We start from the raw sequence: 16,685 nt of genomic DNA, 5'->3' as shown, positions 1-16,685 counted from the left end.
TAAGAAGGCATTGACATGCGTGCCAATTGTTTGCATTAACATATATGAAATTATGAACATTCACAAATTTGTCACAAATGTGCCAAAATAATTTTCAACCGCTTTAAAAAGTGCTTTTAGACTTATTTTTTCTCCATAGTTATCCAAATTCATCATTTGGAATCTACCCAAAACCTTATTACTTATTACTTATTTAACTTGTGACTCATGACATTATTCTACCATGTGTCTATTATTCTAGCCTTGTCATCTTATTCCAGCATGCCAGGAAAAGCATGTCACTTCCACTCATTAAGTTGTTGACGGATAAAAATTATGAGAGATCAAAATTCAAATTATAACCAAAAAAAAAACATAGATTTTGATAAGCAAAATTATTTAGTATCGATGTTGAAGAAGGTAACTGATGATGAAATATTTGTGATGTGTACAAATAAGTTCAAATACCATTCTCATCATGAAAAGAAAAGCATAGTGTTGCTATTATTTTATATTTACCTAGCTCCTTTTTTATTTCCACAATCATCTAAATAGAAATAAAATAATCAAATATGATACTTTTTCCACTTTTTAAGTTAAGAATCTATTAAAAATAATTAATATATCACACCTAAGATAATATTGTGGAATTATATGAGATATATTGTTGTTACATCAATTTTTTTAGACAATTTCAAATTACTTTCTTTTAGCTAAGATCAGTGTTAAATGAGTATATATATAATGAACGTGACATCTCAACTATCTAATTTCTTCCGTTAACCTCAAATCCAAATAGATTTTCATATCCTACTGAATATATATGTTGCTAAATTTAATCTCACATGTCTTGTTTCATTATTACAATAATTTTCTTTTTCTTTTGTGTCAAAGATCAGAAGCTACGTACAAATTTTTATTTTTGTATCAATTATTTTTTAATAGCAATGACTATGTATTTAATCAGCATCACTAGATTTTCTATGAAATAAAAAATTCTTATATTCGGTATGTACATGTTCTAGGGCCTCAAATGAGTATTCTTCGCTAATAATTATCAAAGGGAACTTGGTAGAGAATAATTTATCATTTTCGAATTGATCGAGACAGTAAATTTTAGATACTCAATAAGTCTTAGTAGCATGACATGCTATACTACCTAACTGTTTAATTGTTATATAAAACTAAATTCTGTGCACACATATTTTTAATATTGTTTTTTTTTACTATAACTATGAAGTGTTTTGTGTTAATGCAGGAATTGTGTAATTTAAATTGTTTATTCTAACGCTTAAGTTTAATAGTGAGTATATAGCTTGTAACCTATACATCACATAAAAATTAATTTTATCATTGCTCAAAAATGAACTCTCGTTACTAAAAATAAAGATTTTTCTTATCGCGAATCAATTGAAAATTTGTGTACTTAAACATGATTTTTCCACGTATTTTCCATTGAATCAGCTCTACGAAAGCATAAATAGTGGGAAACAGATTGAAATATCAAGAATCTTCCTAATCTTTCTCATCAATTTAATCAAAATATCTGTAAAAATACACACAAACATCTTTCAAATAATAATTTTTATAGCAGTGTCTATTTGTAGAAAACCCAGCTGTAGATGCCATAAACAAGAAGGCATTAATAAGTTGTCCTTCAATTTATATTGAGATGTCTTTTCCCAACATCTCATGATGGTGATAACTTTAATTAGCTACTACTACTAGAGTAATTAGCTAGTAGATCTATAGCTTAATCATGTAATAATCCTCCAAAATTAGTACACAAAACTAACTAAATTTGCTTAACTGGAGATTTGAAGTGGGGGGGAAAAAGATTTAAAAAAAGAAAATAAAAAGTGAACATTCATATCTCCAATGGACAACAACTATTTTGGCCTTCATTTCGATTTCTGGCCACGTGTTTAATTTTTATCGCATCATATTATTTGTCAAAAATAAAATAAATCTATAGGAATATAGTGAATTTATTCGAATTATTTGAGTCTGTTAATTTTGAATACCGACTAATTAAGAAACTGACTAATATGACATAATTGGACAAAACATTTGTGATGTTCTTGAAAAACTTTTTTCAGATTATTTTTGGTTTTGATTAGTAAGGTGGGATCACAGGATTTTTAAAATTAACTATGAAATTCGTTCTAATATATCGCTAATTGTCCATGGCTAATACAATTATTTTATAATCTATTATCAAATCGGATTAGTGATATATTTTTATTTTATATCGACAAAAGTTGTCTTTGGCAAATTCATGTTATTTATAGTGTCATGGACGGGTGCTTTTATGTGCTACTTTTGATTATTAAAGTTAGTCAATAAGTAATATTTTAGTTAATGTTGATTGAAACAAACGACATGCTTCAAGTATTAAAATATTTGTCAAAATAAAATATAAAAAATTGACTTGCACCTACGAAAAATGTGAGACATTTTTAAAAAACATTTCTTTTAAGAGATTACTTTTGAAATTCAACTTCTAGAAAATATTTTCATTAATTAAGAAAAAATATCACTCTCATTTCAAACACGTACTCAACATTTGAAGAAGTTCATATTAATTGAGTTCACGATGATTGTACATTATTATTATTATTGCATTATTTTGCTAACGTGGCAACACTTGTATTGTCGATTTCAGTAAAGGTGGACTACATTTTTTGTTTAAATTAAATAAATGATATATTTAAATAAAATAACAAATTCATACTACTATTCTGTTTGTTGAAGTCAATCCATTGCATCTGATAATTAGATTTTAGTTGCAATATTCGAATAACAATAGTTTCTTACGTGATGTCCACTAATTTGGCATAAACCCTTTGAATATTACCCTAACACAAGTCAAAATAAAAATGTCCTCTCGTTTATTATTCTTTTTTTCAACCAATAGAGAAAAATAATTATGTTTGGATGGTTCAATAGGATCAAGAATTTTCAAGAATATTTGAAAAGAGGAAAGCTCAAGCGAATTTTCTTTTAGTTATTGTATTAGCAATCAATATGAATTCGATTTGTTATAACCAGAACAGTTATTTAGATTTTATGTCTCAATCTACTTTTCACTATAGTAAAAAATAGTATCAAACTGGTGATTTGTTGTGGTAATTTTTGCAAGGTATATGATACCGTACGAGTTGAATATAACGAGGTTGTCATCAAAATATTGAAAATTTGTTGACCATAATTCTTTTATTATAAAAAATAAATAAAGAAATTAAAAAGGGAAACAAAAGGAGTAGGCATGATTTAAATATGAACAAAAAATAATAATACCAACCAACAACCCCAATAATAAAAAGAAAACCAACATAAATCATACAAACGTCAAGATATTGAATTTTTGTATATTAGTTACTCCTATTTAACATTAAATAATCAAAAAAAGTTGGTCACACCGACAAAGAAAATAAATATTAATCAAGCTTTATTATTTCCATTTCAATAGGTCGCAATCATCCCCACATTAAAATTAACTTACACATGTTGATTTTGACAATCATTGCAAATTTTATTTAAGGAATTCAAAATTGTGTTGTTTAAGACTCAATAATTTTTCATATGTGATGCATAAGTAGACATGATCACACACTAATTTTTTGCACCAATAAAATTTCCCACTCAATTCATAAATTATTATACTCCACTAATAAGGTCGTTACGTTGAAGGAAGCTTAAGAGCAACGATAAATTATCTTCGTGTCACTTTATAGGTCATGAGTTGAGTCGTGAAAATAGTTACTAATGCTTGCATTAGATAGATTGTCTACGTTATACCTTTTAGATTCAGCCTTTCACCTGACCTTCAAACATAATGTTTTGTACACCATAAATATTCTTAGTAAAGTCGTACTTAACACGATTTGTTTTATCTTTTGCTCATTATTTAAAAATTAATCAAAGGCATTAAAAGTGTGATGTGGTCATTGGCAGTGGAACCCAAACGGGCAAATTAGAAAAAGACAACTTTAGATGTCACTAATCATTGTTTAATTGGATAAGCAAGTAAAGTTATCTATTTGTTAATTTATTAAACAATAAATTAGGACCCTAGATGTATAATTGAGGTATCCAGTTGTACAAAGCTAACAGTAATGATGAATACAATCTTGAGGATTAATATGTTGGATTAATTTAATACTCTATGGTTTTCAATCAATTAGCTGACCCTACACGCTTTGGATCCCCTAATGAAGCATTTCATATACTACTTTTGCTTTCACTTTTTCTTGTATAATCTTCTATACATTGCAACATTAAATTGGTTACATACTTATATACTCTCTCATTTCAATTTATATAGTGGAAGATTTTTGGCACAAACTTAATTAATTACTTTTTTTACTAAAAAAAATTGTAATATTAAATCTATGATAAGAAAAAATGTTAGGTAATCAAATCTCTCTTCTCGGAGGAGAAAATGGTTCTAGCTTAGAATATTTTGTTAATTTTCTCTCTTCTTCTTTTTTTATCATCTTCTTTGTTCTTTTTTTTTTTATAATCGTCTAGATAAGTTTGTATGTACCTTTCTTAATTCTAGAAAATACCTCATACCTTCCACCAGCAATAGATCATATCTGGTAACTCTGTCCATCAAGGTTAGGACAAGCAAGAAGAATAAATCACTCAGTGTGTTTATCTCTACTAGGACTTGAACTTGAGAGTTGAGATCTCATAATTTTTAATTTATTTCATTGATCACTAGGCCACATCTTTGAAGACAAAAATAATGATACTAGCAAGACTCGAACTTGCAACCGCTGGATACACATGCTTATTACTACTATTTTTATTTATTTTGTGTTAGTTATCTTATTATTTTTGCTGATATTTTTCTTTTCTTAGTATCTCCATTAGAATTTCTTTTACTCTCGTATTTTTCAAACCGCTCGAGCCGAGGATCTATTTAAAACGATCTCTTAACCTATAAGCATTAAAGTCAAAAGAAAAAAATATAAAAATTTTGAATGTACTAGTTAAGAAATAATATCACATACTCATAAATAATATTAATACTACTATTAGAAGATAACAAACAACCGGTTTGAGCGGTGGTTGTTGATGGCCGGCTTTGTCCGACCGGTTTTATATATTCAGTAGTCTCGCACGTGCATAAGCTGAGTCATCGCACGTGCCTTAGAAAATTCCATTTTAAGGAATTATCATGTGTAGATGGGAGACTTGACAAAAAAATTAAATTTTGAAAGTGTGCCATTTATATTTCGTTTGGAAAACAATCCCATTTGGCATTGTCCTCTGCAAAGTAATATAAAAAGATTTTTTTTTGTCTAAATAGAAGTATTTTTCAGAAGATATTGCACTTATTTTTGTTTGAAATTGAAATATTATCGTAATACTCCTTGAATTATGGGATGGTGGTCCAAATGAGAAAATTCTTTGGAAGGTCTAATTTTGACAACATTGACTAGAACAAGGTCCCAAAAAGTAAGATGACAAAATATTTTTTTAGTGTTTTAGAAACTAACCTAGATATTAGATTTATATATAATTAGATAGTATTATGTAATTGGATATTTTTATATTAATTATATGGTCAATATGAAATTGTGGAGGTACAAATATATTTTTTTAATTATAAAAGTGAAATATTTTTTCTATTTCTCTTTTTATTTTTTCTATTATTCAATTTCCTTAGTTCAAATTATCGATCTTTGAGCCGGGCCTTCTCACCCCAACATTATCATTCTTTCGATTTTTCATAGTTGTTAAACAAAATTTGATTTTTTCTAGCTTATTTTCTATCTACTTTATTACTATATTAATATTTTTCCTTTCTAAATTATTTTTCCTGTTTTTGTTAATCATAAATGTAATAATATATAGAATGAATACTTGGAGCCAATCTGAGGATTTTGGTAGTAAAGTGAACCTCTAAGAAAATAACAGGTAATTGACATTTGTGTACTTAGTCACGTGACCACTCAACCTTCGAAACTTTGAAAACGTTGTCTTAAAAATTAATTATATTTATATATTATTAGAATATTATATGAATAAATTATATTTTTTCTTTTTCTTAATTTATACAACTCACATTTTTAGTCATTTTTTAAAAAAGTGACACAATTTTCTTATATGACAAATGATTAATGTCAATATAACATTTTACCTACGTTGGATTCACTTTTAATGTTCCACAATCTTTTCATATTTTTCAAAATTTTGTCTCAGTTAAACTATTCATGGTATTTAGTGCTTAATTAAATTCTATGAGTCCTCTTTTTACTTGATCAACAAATTTATCGTCCTCGTATTTTTTTTAATCTTCTCAGTATACTAGACATTTGTATTTGACCGCAAAGTGTCGGTGTTTGGTTGAGAGTTAAGAAGTTTGTTAGATCTTCACTTTATAATTTAATCAAATTGATTTGTTTTTATGTGTCTTCTTTTTGTATATTTTTTGTTGCATGTTAATGTTCTTACATCATCCAACGCGTATTTCTCACACAACATATTATTCGAGGGTGTAGTAAAATATACAACGTAATTTATTTCGCTAAGAGTTTGAAATGTGTTAAATTTGAAAAGATCAAAATAGATTGAATTAATAAATGGATAGGTCATTAACTCGTTCAAAGTTATTTGGGCTGAATTGAGCAAAAACTCGAATCATAATTCAATCCGTCCAATTCTTACTAAGTTTTCAATTAATTTTTTTTTTTTTAATAATTTGTTTGAGTACCTAATAAAACTTTATCCCTTATATTATGACTATAAAAAATAGATAAAAAAACAGTTAGATAAAATCAATCAAAACTATGTATATATTAACTAAGTTTTAAATGAATTCGACTGAACGAGTCAAAATAAACTTATTACTAATAAATTAAGTAAATTATTAACCGTCCACATATAAATAAATTAAATGGATTATAATTTTACGAGCTGATTTTCACATCCTTAACCCTAGAAGCTAGAGATTGATAAACTATTAAATCCATAGGTTATATTCTTTCATCACGGATAACCTTTTATAGGCTCAACTTTTCCACAGCAACATTTCTACCTTTTTTTTCATTAAATTTTTGGCTTTACATGTTACACTCTTAATAATTATCATGGGCTTTTACCTTTTTTTTTTTTTTTATCCAACAATTATTGTGATTTTTTGTAGTTTCATTTAGGTTAAAAGAAGTGATCTCATATTACCATAATTAGCACTATAACTCTACGTAATTCACTTCATCATTAAATGAGTACTATACTTCTAAAAAGTAACAATATGTTACTCCATATTTTTTAATATTTTTACCTTTAGAAAAGGAAAGATTTTATGCAGCCTTTTTGTATAGCTCCACTTGTTCAAGGCAACTTTCGTTATTTTCGGAATTATTGTAAAAAGACAATTTTATTTTATTTTTTATAAAAGAGAAAGAGGTCCACCACTTAATAATTTCTTTTATACGTACAATAATTCGTATAGTATTTTTGTCTTTTCAAAATTTTGTTTAGTTGAAGTGTCAAATTTTGGTTTGTGCATTTGTGTTTTTGGCGGAGCGTGAATGACGCTAATTATTTAGATAAGTATAATTATTACCACAAAGACAAAAACCCATTAAGACGAAAGGAAAAAGTTGACTAAATGGAGTGTAATTACTATCAAGTCCTCATGAAAAAATCGCGAGTTTGAAATTATATACACTGACAACATAGAGAATACATTATATTGAGTTTTAGTTTTTCAAGTTATTATATCAAGATTCATGTTAGAGAGTTATTAATTGTTGTATGTCTACCTAAAATAGTTGTAATTCATTTTTCTCAAAATTATCAGGTCGTTTGGTACATTCGACAAATATAGATAATTTTGGGATTAAACATTTAGTAGTTTCCTCTTGTTTGGTTATTGATTCTAGATACGTTATAGTATGATTAGTAATTAGTTTTGAGATAAGTTTTTTCAAGAGTGAAATTGTTTAGTGCTAACTCTACTAATCACCTACTTATCTCATGATAAAATAATTAAAATGACAGAAACACCCTTAAACTTTCACTATTTATTTTTCTTACTCATTAAATAAGATGAATGATATTTTTATAAACAACAACTTCTTAAAAATAAAATAACATATGTTATTTTTAATAAAACAATCGAACAAATAATATCAAGATAACTAGTCACATCATAATTAGTTATAACATACGTTATCTTTAATTCAAAAGACCTCTTAGTGTATTATATATTTCGTGCACAAAAAAATTTAATCTAAGTGGGATTATATAATTTCATGAACTAAAAAGTCTGATCTAATGATCAATAAAGTAACTCAATACCACACAAGTTAATCCGTACACTACGATTATTAAATTCTAAAAAACATATTTCATATATTATAGGAGAGTACCATTTCAAAGGGGTGATTTGGACATTAATCCTTTGATGACGGCAATGACCCGCTGTTTTCTCGGTCAAGGAATTTCGAACATGACCAAAAACAAGAAAACAAATGTACTAATTTTTCTTTTTTTTCTTCTTCTTTCCTTTTCTTTTATTCTTACAAAAAAATATATTAGGAATTTATTACAGCTAAAAACAAAAATTAAATGCTCATTATTTCCCAGATCTTATGATCTTAAGATTAGATGATTAGTTAAGCCCTTTTCATCATATCCTCCTCCTATCCTATATTATTCTCCTTGTGTATTCATTTCATATATATACAAAATTTATCATTTATATTATCAAAGACAAATCTTGAATCTTGATTTATTACCTCGTGAAATTCACACGGTAAAAAATTTCATGAGAGGAGGAGCCAGGATTTAAAGCTTCATTAGATCTTTTATCATTTGAATCTTTATTTCTGTTTATCTACAAATATATACACACATTATATTATTATTATTATCATTATGAAAATAATATCTACTATTTCATTCTTCTTTCTTGATTTCATTATTATAAAACACCATTAAGGAGTAGTAGGTGAAAAACACAATAGTCCACAAAATTTCATGTCCTGTTTGATTTTTGGGTAAATTTTTTTTATGTTCTTGGTCATGTGAAAGGGTGAAAAAAAAGGAGCAATTAAACCACTCTAGTAATTTATTTATTTTTTATATATATATAAAAAAAAGAGTGGTGGTATATTGAAAGAAAAAAGAACAACGTGCTGTCAAATTTTTCTTTTGAGATTTTTGATTTTTGACGTGTTGAGCTGTTACCATAACAAAAATTGTGAAAGTGTTTTTTTTTTTTTTCTTTGCAAGCTGTAATCCAAGGGGCTGTTTGTACTGTTTTCTTTAACTAAATCATATCATTATATTATAGCTCTTTCTTTCACTCTTATTATATGGTCCTCTCTCTCTCTCTACATTCAATGTACTGTTTTGCAAATTTTCATATTCCCTTTATAAACCTCTGTGTGTGTGTGTGAGTGTGTGTATTTTTGTGTCTCTCTGTGTCTGCCTCTTCTTATCTCTTCTCTTTCTGGACTCTGAAATGAGTTCAAGAATTCAAAAATCCAACACCCTTTAGTTTTTTCCATCTGGGTTTACTAGCATTGTGTTGATTTGAGGTGAAAAACAGATAAAGATTCAATCTTTACAGTTTTTAAGTGATTTTCCCATCTGGGTCTGTTTCAAGAATCTCAACAATGGCACCTTCTTTTACCTGGTGGGGTAAAGAAACCCATAGGGGTACACCAGTAGTAGTAAAAATGGAGAATCCAAACAATTGGTCAATGGTTGAGCTTGAAGGACCATCAGAAGATGATTTCTTGTTACCAAACGATGATGTTTCTTCAATGTCTCCTTATAAACGTGAAAAAGTCAGAAACAAGAATGCTAAACAGCTTACATGGGTTCTTCTTCTTAAGGCTCATAAAGCTGCTGGTTGTTTAACTTCTATAGCATCAGCATTGTTCAGCTTAGCCTCCGTCGTACGCCGCCGTGTCGCTGCCGGTCGGACTGATTCTACCGACAACAGCTCCACTGAGAATCCGGCTGTCAAGAACCGGTTCTATACTTGCATAAAGATCTTTCTTTGGTTGTCGGTAATCTTGTTAGGGTTTGAAATAACAGCTTATTTCAAAGGCTGGTACTTTAGCGCAACAGATCTTCAATTACAGTATTTGTACTCATTGGATTTTCATACATTTGCTAATCCATTAGCTGTGCAAAGTGTTTTTGATTGGTTTTACTCAAAATGGGTGTTGATTAGGGTGGAGTATCTTGCTCCTCCTCTTCAATTTTTAGCTAATGGTTGCATTGTCCTTTTTCTTATCCAAAGTGTGGATAGATTAGTACTATGTTTAGGGTGTTTATGGGTTAAAATGAAGAAGATTAAGCCAATAGCAAAAGAAGGTGCAATGGATCTGGAGTCTGGTGATGGTAGTGGTTATTACCCTATGGTACTAGTTCAGATCCCCATGTGTAATGAAAAAGAGGTAAACTTTAGTAAATTTTTTGTCTTTCCAAGATTTTGTGTTTAATTGTTTATCAAGAACTCATTTTTATGTTGTCGGTGGGAATTGTTATTATTATTATTATTATCAGGTTTATCAGCAATCCATTGGTGCTGTGTGTTGTTTGGAGTGGCCTAAATCAAGATTGTTGATTCAAGTTCTTGATGATTCTGATGATCCAATTACTCAGACATTGATCAATGAAGAGGTTCGTAAGTGGCAGAAGGAAGGTGCTAATATCATATACAGGCATAGAGTGATCAGAGAGGGTTATAAAGCTGGAAATCTTAAGTCAGCTATGAATTGCAGCTATGTCAAAGACTATGAATTTGTTACCATTTTCGATGCTGATTTCCAGCCTATGCCTGATTTTCTTAAAAGAACTGTCCCTTATTTCAAGGTATTGATTACCTTCATATGTGATAATTTCAAGTAATTGTGTATGGTTTGTGTTATATGCTCTCACTTTAGTGTAGAATGTGCTAATGATGTGAGTGGTTTGTTTGTTTTGATATTGAATTGTAGGATAATGAGGACATAGGATTGGTTCAAGCAAGATGGTCTTTTGTGAACAAGGATGAAAATCTACTTACAAGATTGCAGCACGTTAATTTGGCTTTTCATTTTGAAGTGGAGCAGCAGGTGAATGGTATTTTTCTGAATTTCTTTGGCTTTAATGGGACTGCTGGAGTATGGAGGATTAAGGCATTAGAAGAATCTGGTGGTTGGTTGGAGCGGACGACCGTTGAAGATATGGACATTGCAGTCAGAGCTCATCTCCATGGGTGGAAATTTATATTTCTCAATGATGTAGAGGTAAATTCACTGCAAAAGCTTCGCTTTCGAGTATTGCTTTATTGGAAGTAGTTGCTTTGTTTTGAGCCTAAAGAAGAATTTGTTGATACTTCAGTGTCAGTGTGAGTTACCGGAATCATATGAAGCGTATAGGAAGCAACAACATAGATGGCATTCGGGGCCAATGCAGTTGTTTCGTGTCTGTTTACCTGCCATCATTAAATCGAAGGTATTGGAATGCTTCCATTTAAGTGATCTCCAGTTTAATTTGTTAAGTTTTAGCATATTTGGATGTTGTGCCTAGCAATAATGCTTGCAATTTGGTTGGATGCAGATAAGCATATGGAAGAAGGGCAATTTGATATTTCTTTTCTTCCTTTTGAGGAAATTGATATTGCCATTTTATTCATTCACTCTGTTTTGCATAATCCTCCCAATGACAATGTTCATTCCTGAGGCGACGCTCCCATCATGGGTTGTCTCTTATGTCCCTGCTACCATGTCATTTCTCAATATACTTCCGTCACCTAAATCTTTCCCATTCATCGTGCCATACCTTCTATTCGAGAACACCATGTCCGTTACCAAGTTTAATGCCATGGTCTCTGGCCTCTTCCAACTAGGAAGTGCATACGAATGGGTAGTCACCAAGAAATCAGGACGTTCCTCTGAGGGTGATCTTGCTTCGTTAGCTGTGGAAAAACCAAAACACCAGCGAGTTGCTTCGGAAGAATGGACAGCGACCAAGAAATCAGGACGTTCCTCTGAGGGCGATCTTACTTTGTTGGTCGATGGGAAACCAAAACACCAACGAGGTGTTTCAGTGCCTGATTTGGAGGAACTAAGAGAGGAAATTAAAGAGAAGGAGAAGAAGGCGTCAAAGAAGAAGAAGCACAACAGAATATACACAAAAGAATTGGCTTTAGCTTTCTTGCTTTTGACAGCTTCACTAAGGAGCCTACTATCAGCTCAAGGAATCCACTTTTACTTCTTGCTGTTTCAAGGTATATCATTCCTGCTTGTTGGCCTAGACTTGATCGGTGAGCAGGTCGATTAAATCTTTCATAGCTTAGGGATAAATATTAGTTCAACTGAAAAAGTCAAGTTGGAAACTAGATGCTGAACCTGACCTTTGGTACATTACTGTAAATGAGAAGAGCAAGCAATGGGGGAAAATTGTGGAGAGTTGAGTGCACTTATATCGCCTCCGCGAACCGTTGGAAACCCTTAAAGATGATGAAGCAAAGTTACATTAGTGCAGATGGTTGAGCAAATGCAACATCTTTGAATAGAGAAAACCATTAAGAATGGTGAATAGTGTTCATTTTAAGCAACCCCCTCCCACTCTTTCATGTAATTTCTTTATCTTCTGAATTCTTTTTTTATTCTTCTTTCTTTTGGCTATATTCTTTTGTAAGAAGAATTTGTCTTTGAAACATTAAACAAGGAATTTAGTGGAAGTTGAATAGAGTATAGCAAGCATGCAGCTTTTTTTCACACATAAATCTTCCTTGGTTCATTTCTTGTTTGGAGAATCTCTCAGGAGGAGTATTATGTAACCAAAAGATTGTACATTTTTTCATAACTAGGAGTATTATAGTGTCTTTTGAGCTGCATCTTTGTGACATTGTTCCTCCAAAGTTCATGTTATGCCCAAGTTTTTTATCTGGTCTTTTGACATACACAATCTGAACTTTATTCCGGCAAATGTATGATACTCCATGTTATTCGGGCAAATGACATGTGCTATTTTTCTAGTAAAAATAGCAAATATTAGTGAAATAGTTTTATGTGTTGTTTGAAAGTAAGTTTTTACGTAACTGGTAAAGTTGTTGCTCCATGATTAGGTCATAGATTGGAGATGTGAAACAATCCTTAGTAGAAATGTAAGGAGAAATTATATGCAATAGATCTTTGTGGTTAGATCCTTTTAAGTGTTGTTTGAAGGGGAGTTTTTGCGAGTCATAGATTGAAGATGTGAAATGTAATCTTTTGTAGAAACATAAGGTAAATCTACGCAGAATAGACCCTGATCCAAGTTAGAAGTGTGCAAACTTATTCAAACAAATATTTCCCCCGTCCACTTCTTTCATTTGTCATGTTGTGCCTTTAAAAGTCAATTTGACTAATTCTTAAAGTTAAATTAGATTACATTAATTCAATATTTTAAACAAAAAAATTAGATATTCAAAAACTATATGAAAAGTACTATAAATTGCAAATTTTTCTATATCAATATGATGAAAAAAATATTGTAAACAATTTTTTATAGTTTGACTCTAAAAAGAAAATCATGTTTGGGCTTGGGACTTCTATGTTGGAGGTCTCAAGTTCGAAACCCCTTGCTAGCGAAAGCAAGGGGTTTGCCTTCTGGGTTGAACTCGTCGCACCGGGCTTGCCTAGTGCGGGTTACCTCTCCTATGTGGTTTGCGAGCATTGCATAAGAGCGGGAGTTTTATCCTGTGCGCACCCAAAGGATAACGACTGCGGATTTCCCTTGTCATAAAAAAAAATCATTACAATTAAAGGCGGACGGAGGGAATAAGTAATTTGGCTTGAATTTCCAATAATACCCCTATTAGAGATAAATTTAAGAAGGAATGTGAGGGTCTAGAATCCATTTGTCTCTTTTGTTACCTTTTATTTTTCTTCGGAGTTAGAAAAACGCCGACAAAGAGTAGATTTAATATAGTCAACTCTGCATTCTCATTAACTTTTTTTATTTGTATCTTTTAGTGAAATTGCATACAATAATTTTTTTTAAAAAAAAATCTATGATCTTGGACCTTTATTCTAATTAGGAAATAATTAATCACGCTGGTTATCGTTGACATAAATGCAAATTTCGGCGGAATAATTGGAAAGGAATTCATCTATTATTACACCTTCCGTCTCAAATTATCTGACGAACGTCAATTATCTCAAACTATTTATTATTTTTTAAAAATTTAGCATATAGTTAATATCTTTTTATTTTAGCCTTAATAATTTTATATGCCAACTCCGCCATAATCATTGTGCAAGGGAAGATTTTTTTAAAATAATTGAATGTGTAGGCGAGCTTTATGTGTAGTACTACGTTAAATGCAGCACGTTATTCGAGTATTTCTTCTTTTATTTACTCTTTTCGTTCACTCTTAATTGTCATAAACAAGAATTTTGTTAATATTTTATGGTATATTTTTTCATCATATTGATATGTAAAAAATTACAATTTATAATACTTTTTATATAATTTTTGAATTTTTTTTTTGTTTCAAAGATCGAATTAGTGTAATATAATTTAACTTTAAAAATTATTCAAATTCACTTTCGAAAAGCGTAACATAACAACTAAAAATGGATGGAGGAAGTATTTATTTTTAGATAAGAAACTTTTATCGTTCCTATTTACATGTCGACTTTATTAAATATAAATATTTTTTTAATACTTGTCATTTCACAAACCAAATACACAAATAATACTACTCCCTCCGTTTCACAAAGAATGACCTCCTTTCCTTTTTTGGTAACATTTTACTTTTTGCTTTCCACGTGGCATGTTTAAGACCACAAGATTAAGGGCAATTTTGTACATTTGACACAACTTTAATTTAGGACCACAAGATTCAAAAGTTGTAATACCCCGTATTCAAAATAGACAAAAATGCAGATTTTGAGAAGTTGCAGGTGCAACTTACGGTCACCATCCACGGATCGTAGGTTAGACCACGGCCCGTGCTGGTGGACCGTGGTTCACCACTGCAACCCCTCCCCAGCCAGCTCAGAAAATTGGCTAAGTCCCGACTCACGGACAGACCCACGGTCCGTAGATCAGACCACGGTCCGTGGTCTGTGTCCGTGGATCGAGACTTTCCTTACCCAACCTCTGACACAAACTACGATCGATCAGCATGGACCGTCATTCGATCCATGGTCCGTAGGTCTGACCGTAGATGAGGATCACCAGCCAGTTAGCTGAAAAATATTGATGGGTCAACTTCAGATAGTCATAACTCTTAGCACAAAACGAATTATGCGTCCTATGACCTATGGTTAGATAGATAATTGAATTACCTTTCCAACGCCATCGAGCTTGCTAAATTCCGACCTCCGAGTAAAAAGTTATGCCCTTTTTAGTGAAGCCCTGTCGGGCAAACTCGACCTACGGACCCAATCGACGGACAGTCAGTCAGGTCCGTCAGTTACTCCGACAGCAGCTAATTCAAGGGTCTTTTGGTCTTTTCCTATTTCATTTAACNAATTAGCTTCCGCATCAGTTTATTATCTTTAGTATGCTCATGATCATGCTAGCAGGGTTAGCTTGGGATCACTTGTGGTCCTAGGTCCCGTGTCCGCGTCTTGGGGTTAGCTCGGGGCGTGACAAAAGTCTTCTTTAATTTCTTAAACTTCGTGCCAAGTCAAACCAGACCAATCTTTTTGAAACGGAGTGAGTACTATTCTTCTTATTTTACCTTGAGAGTTATTAGCATTGAAACTATGAATTTGACCAATATAAAAAAACTAAATAATTAATTTATGTTCATTGGTCAATTTAATTAATTAAAATAAAATCTTGACTTCATATATTTATTAAAAGTTTATTTTATTAAATTAATTTTATACGTTAATTTAAAATTTTAAGTTCCTGTACTTTATATAGTTATTTAATGACAGAAAGGTAGGATTATAAATTTTACAGGTAGGCCACTAATTAATAGATGGCCGTCCTTAACCTAATTCTTCTGCCATTTACTCAATGCAGTGGTTACAAACTACAGTAAACAATTCCTATAAATTCACAACTAAACATTAAATTATTATGACTTTATTTTGAGAAAAATAATCAAAATGATCCTTAGTGTATGTGTAATGCTTTATTTTGACCCTTGATGTATTTCAATTATGATCTTCAATGTATAATAAAAGTTTCATTTTGATCCTTAATATATTTCACTTGATTGAAATGTGCTTTAATTATAGTAAAAACTGTTCATTTTAGTCTCTTATCCTAAATTTAACAGATTTACTAAAAAAAAAGTTATATTTAATTATGAACCCATGTGACTAACTAAATTCACCGTTGATGTATTCTTTGTTGGCTCCAAAGAAAATTTCATCAAATCTAACACTATTTTCTTTACATTCTCTAACAAAATTTATTATTGTCTTTTGTTTAAAACAGAAATGAGTATTACGTTAGTAGACTAATATTTTTAAAAAGAAAAAATAGAAAATTTTGTCGGAGAAACTAGAGAAAATGTGTTAGATTTTACGGAGTTCTTTTCTTTGAAGCTAACAAAAAAGACAACAATGCTAAATTTTGTTAGTCACGTAGGGTCTATAATAAAATTTAACACTTTTTTTTAAAAAATAAATCTGATTGATTTAGGGTAAAGGATCAAAATGAACATCTTTTGTCATATATTGAGGATCATTTCAATCAAGTGAAATATATTGAAGACCAAAAAGAATACATTT

General features: G+C 30.5%; 1 protein-coding gene across 1 annotated transcript; it reads left to right on the top strand.

Moving 5' to 3' along the window:
* Window positions 1-9,329: 9,329 nt before the first annotated feature.
* LOC125854729 (probable xyloglucan glycosyltransferase 12) lies at window positions 9,330-12,845 on the top strand. Its single transcript, XM_049534311.1, has 5 exons — window positions 9,330-10,412; window positions 10,522-10,830; window positions 10,956-11,246; window positions 11,341-11,454; window positions 11,560-12,845. Exons 1-5 carry the CDS (start codon window positions 9,621-9,623, stop codon window positions 12,280-12,282), a joined length of 2,229 nt encoding a protein of 742 aa, XP_049390268.1. The 5' UTR covers window positions 9,330-9,620; the 3' UTR covers window positions 12,283-12,845.
* The last annotated feature ends 3,840 nt before the right edge of the window (window positions 12,846-16,685 follow it).

The sequence above is a fragment of the Solanum stenotomum genome, chromosome 2 (genome assembly GCF_019186545.1).
Source record: "Solanum stenotomum isolate F172 chromosome 2, ASM1918654v1, whole genome shotgun sequence".
Lineage (NCBI taxonomy): Eukaryota > Viridiplantae > Streptophyta > Magnoliopsida > Solanales > Solanaceae > Solanum > Solanum stenotomum.
The sequence above is the reverse complement of the archived record's forward strand: the minus strand, read 5'-3'. Positions and strand labels throughout refer to the sequence as shown.

Coding starts and splice junctions, on each gene's coding strand:
- LOC125854729 (XM_049534311.1), top strand. CDS start 9,621: ATGGCACCTTCTTTTACCTGGTGGGGTAAAGAAACCCATAGGGGTACA. Junction 10,831..10,955: donor GAACTGTCCCTTATTTCAAG/GTATTGATTACC, acceptor ATTGAATTGTAG/GATAATGAGGACATAGGATT. Junction 11,455..11,559: donor CTGCCATCATTAAATCGAAG/GTATTGGAATGC, acceptor GGTTGGATGCAG/ATAAGCATATGGAAGAAGGG.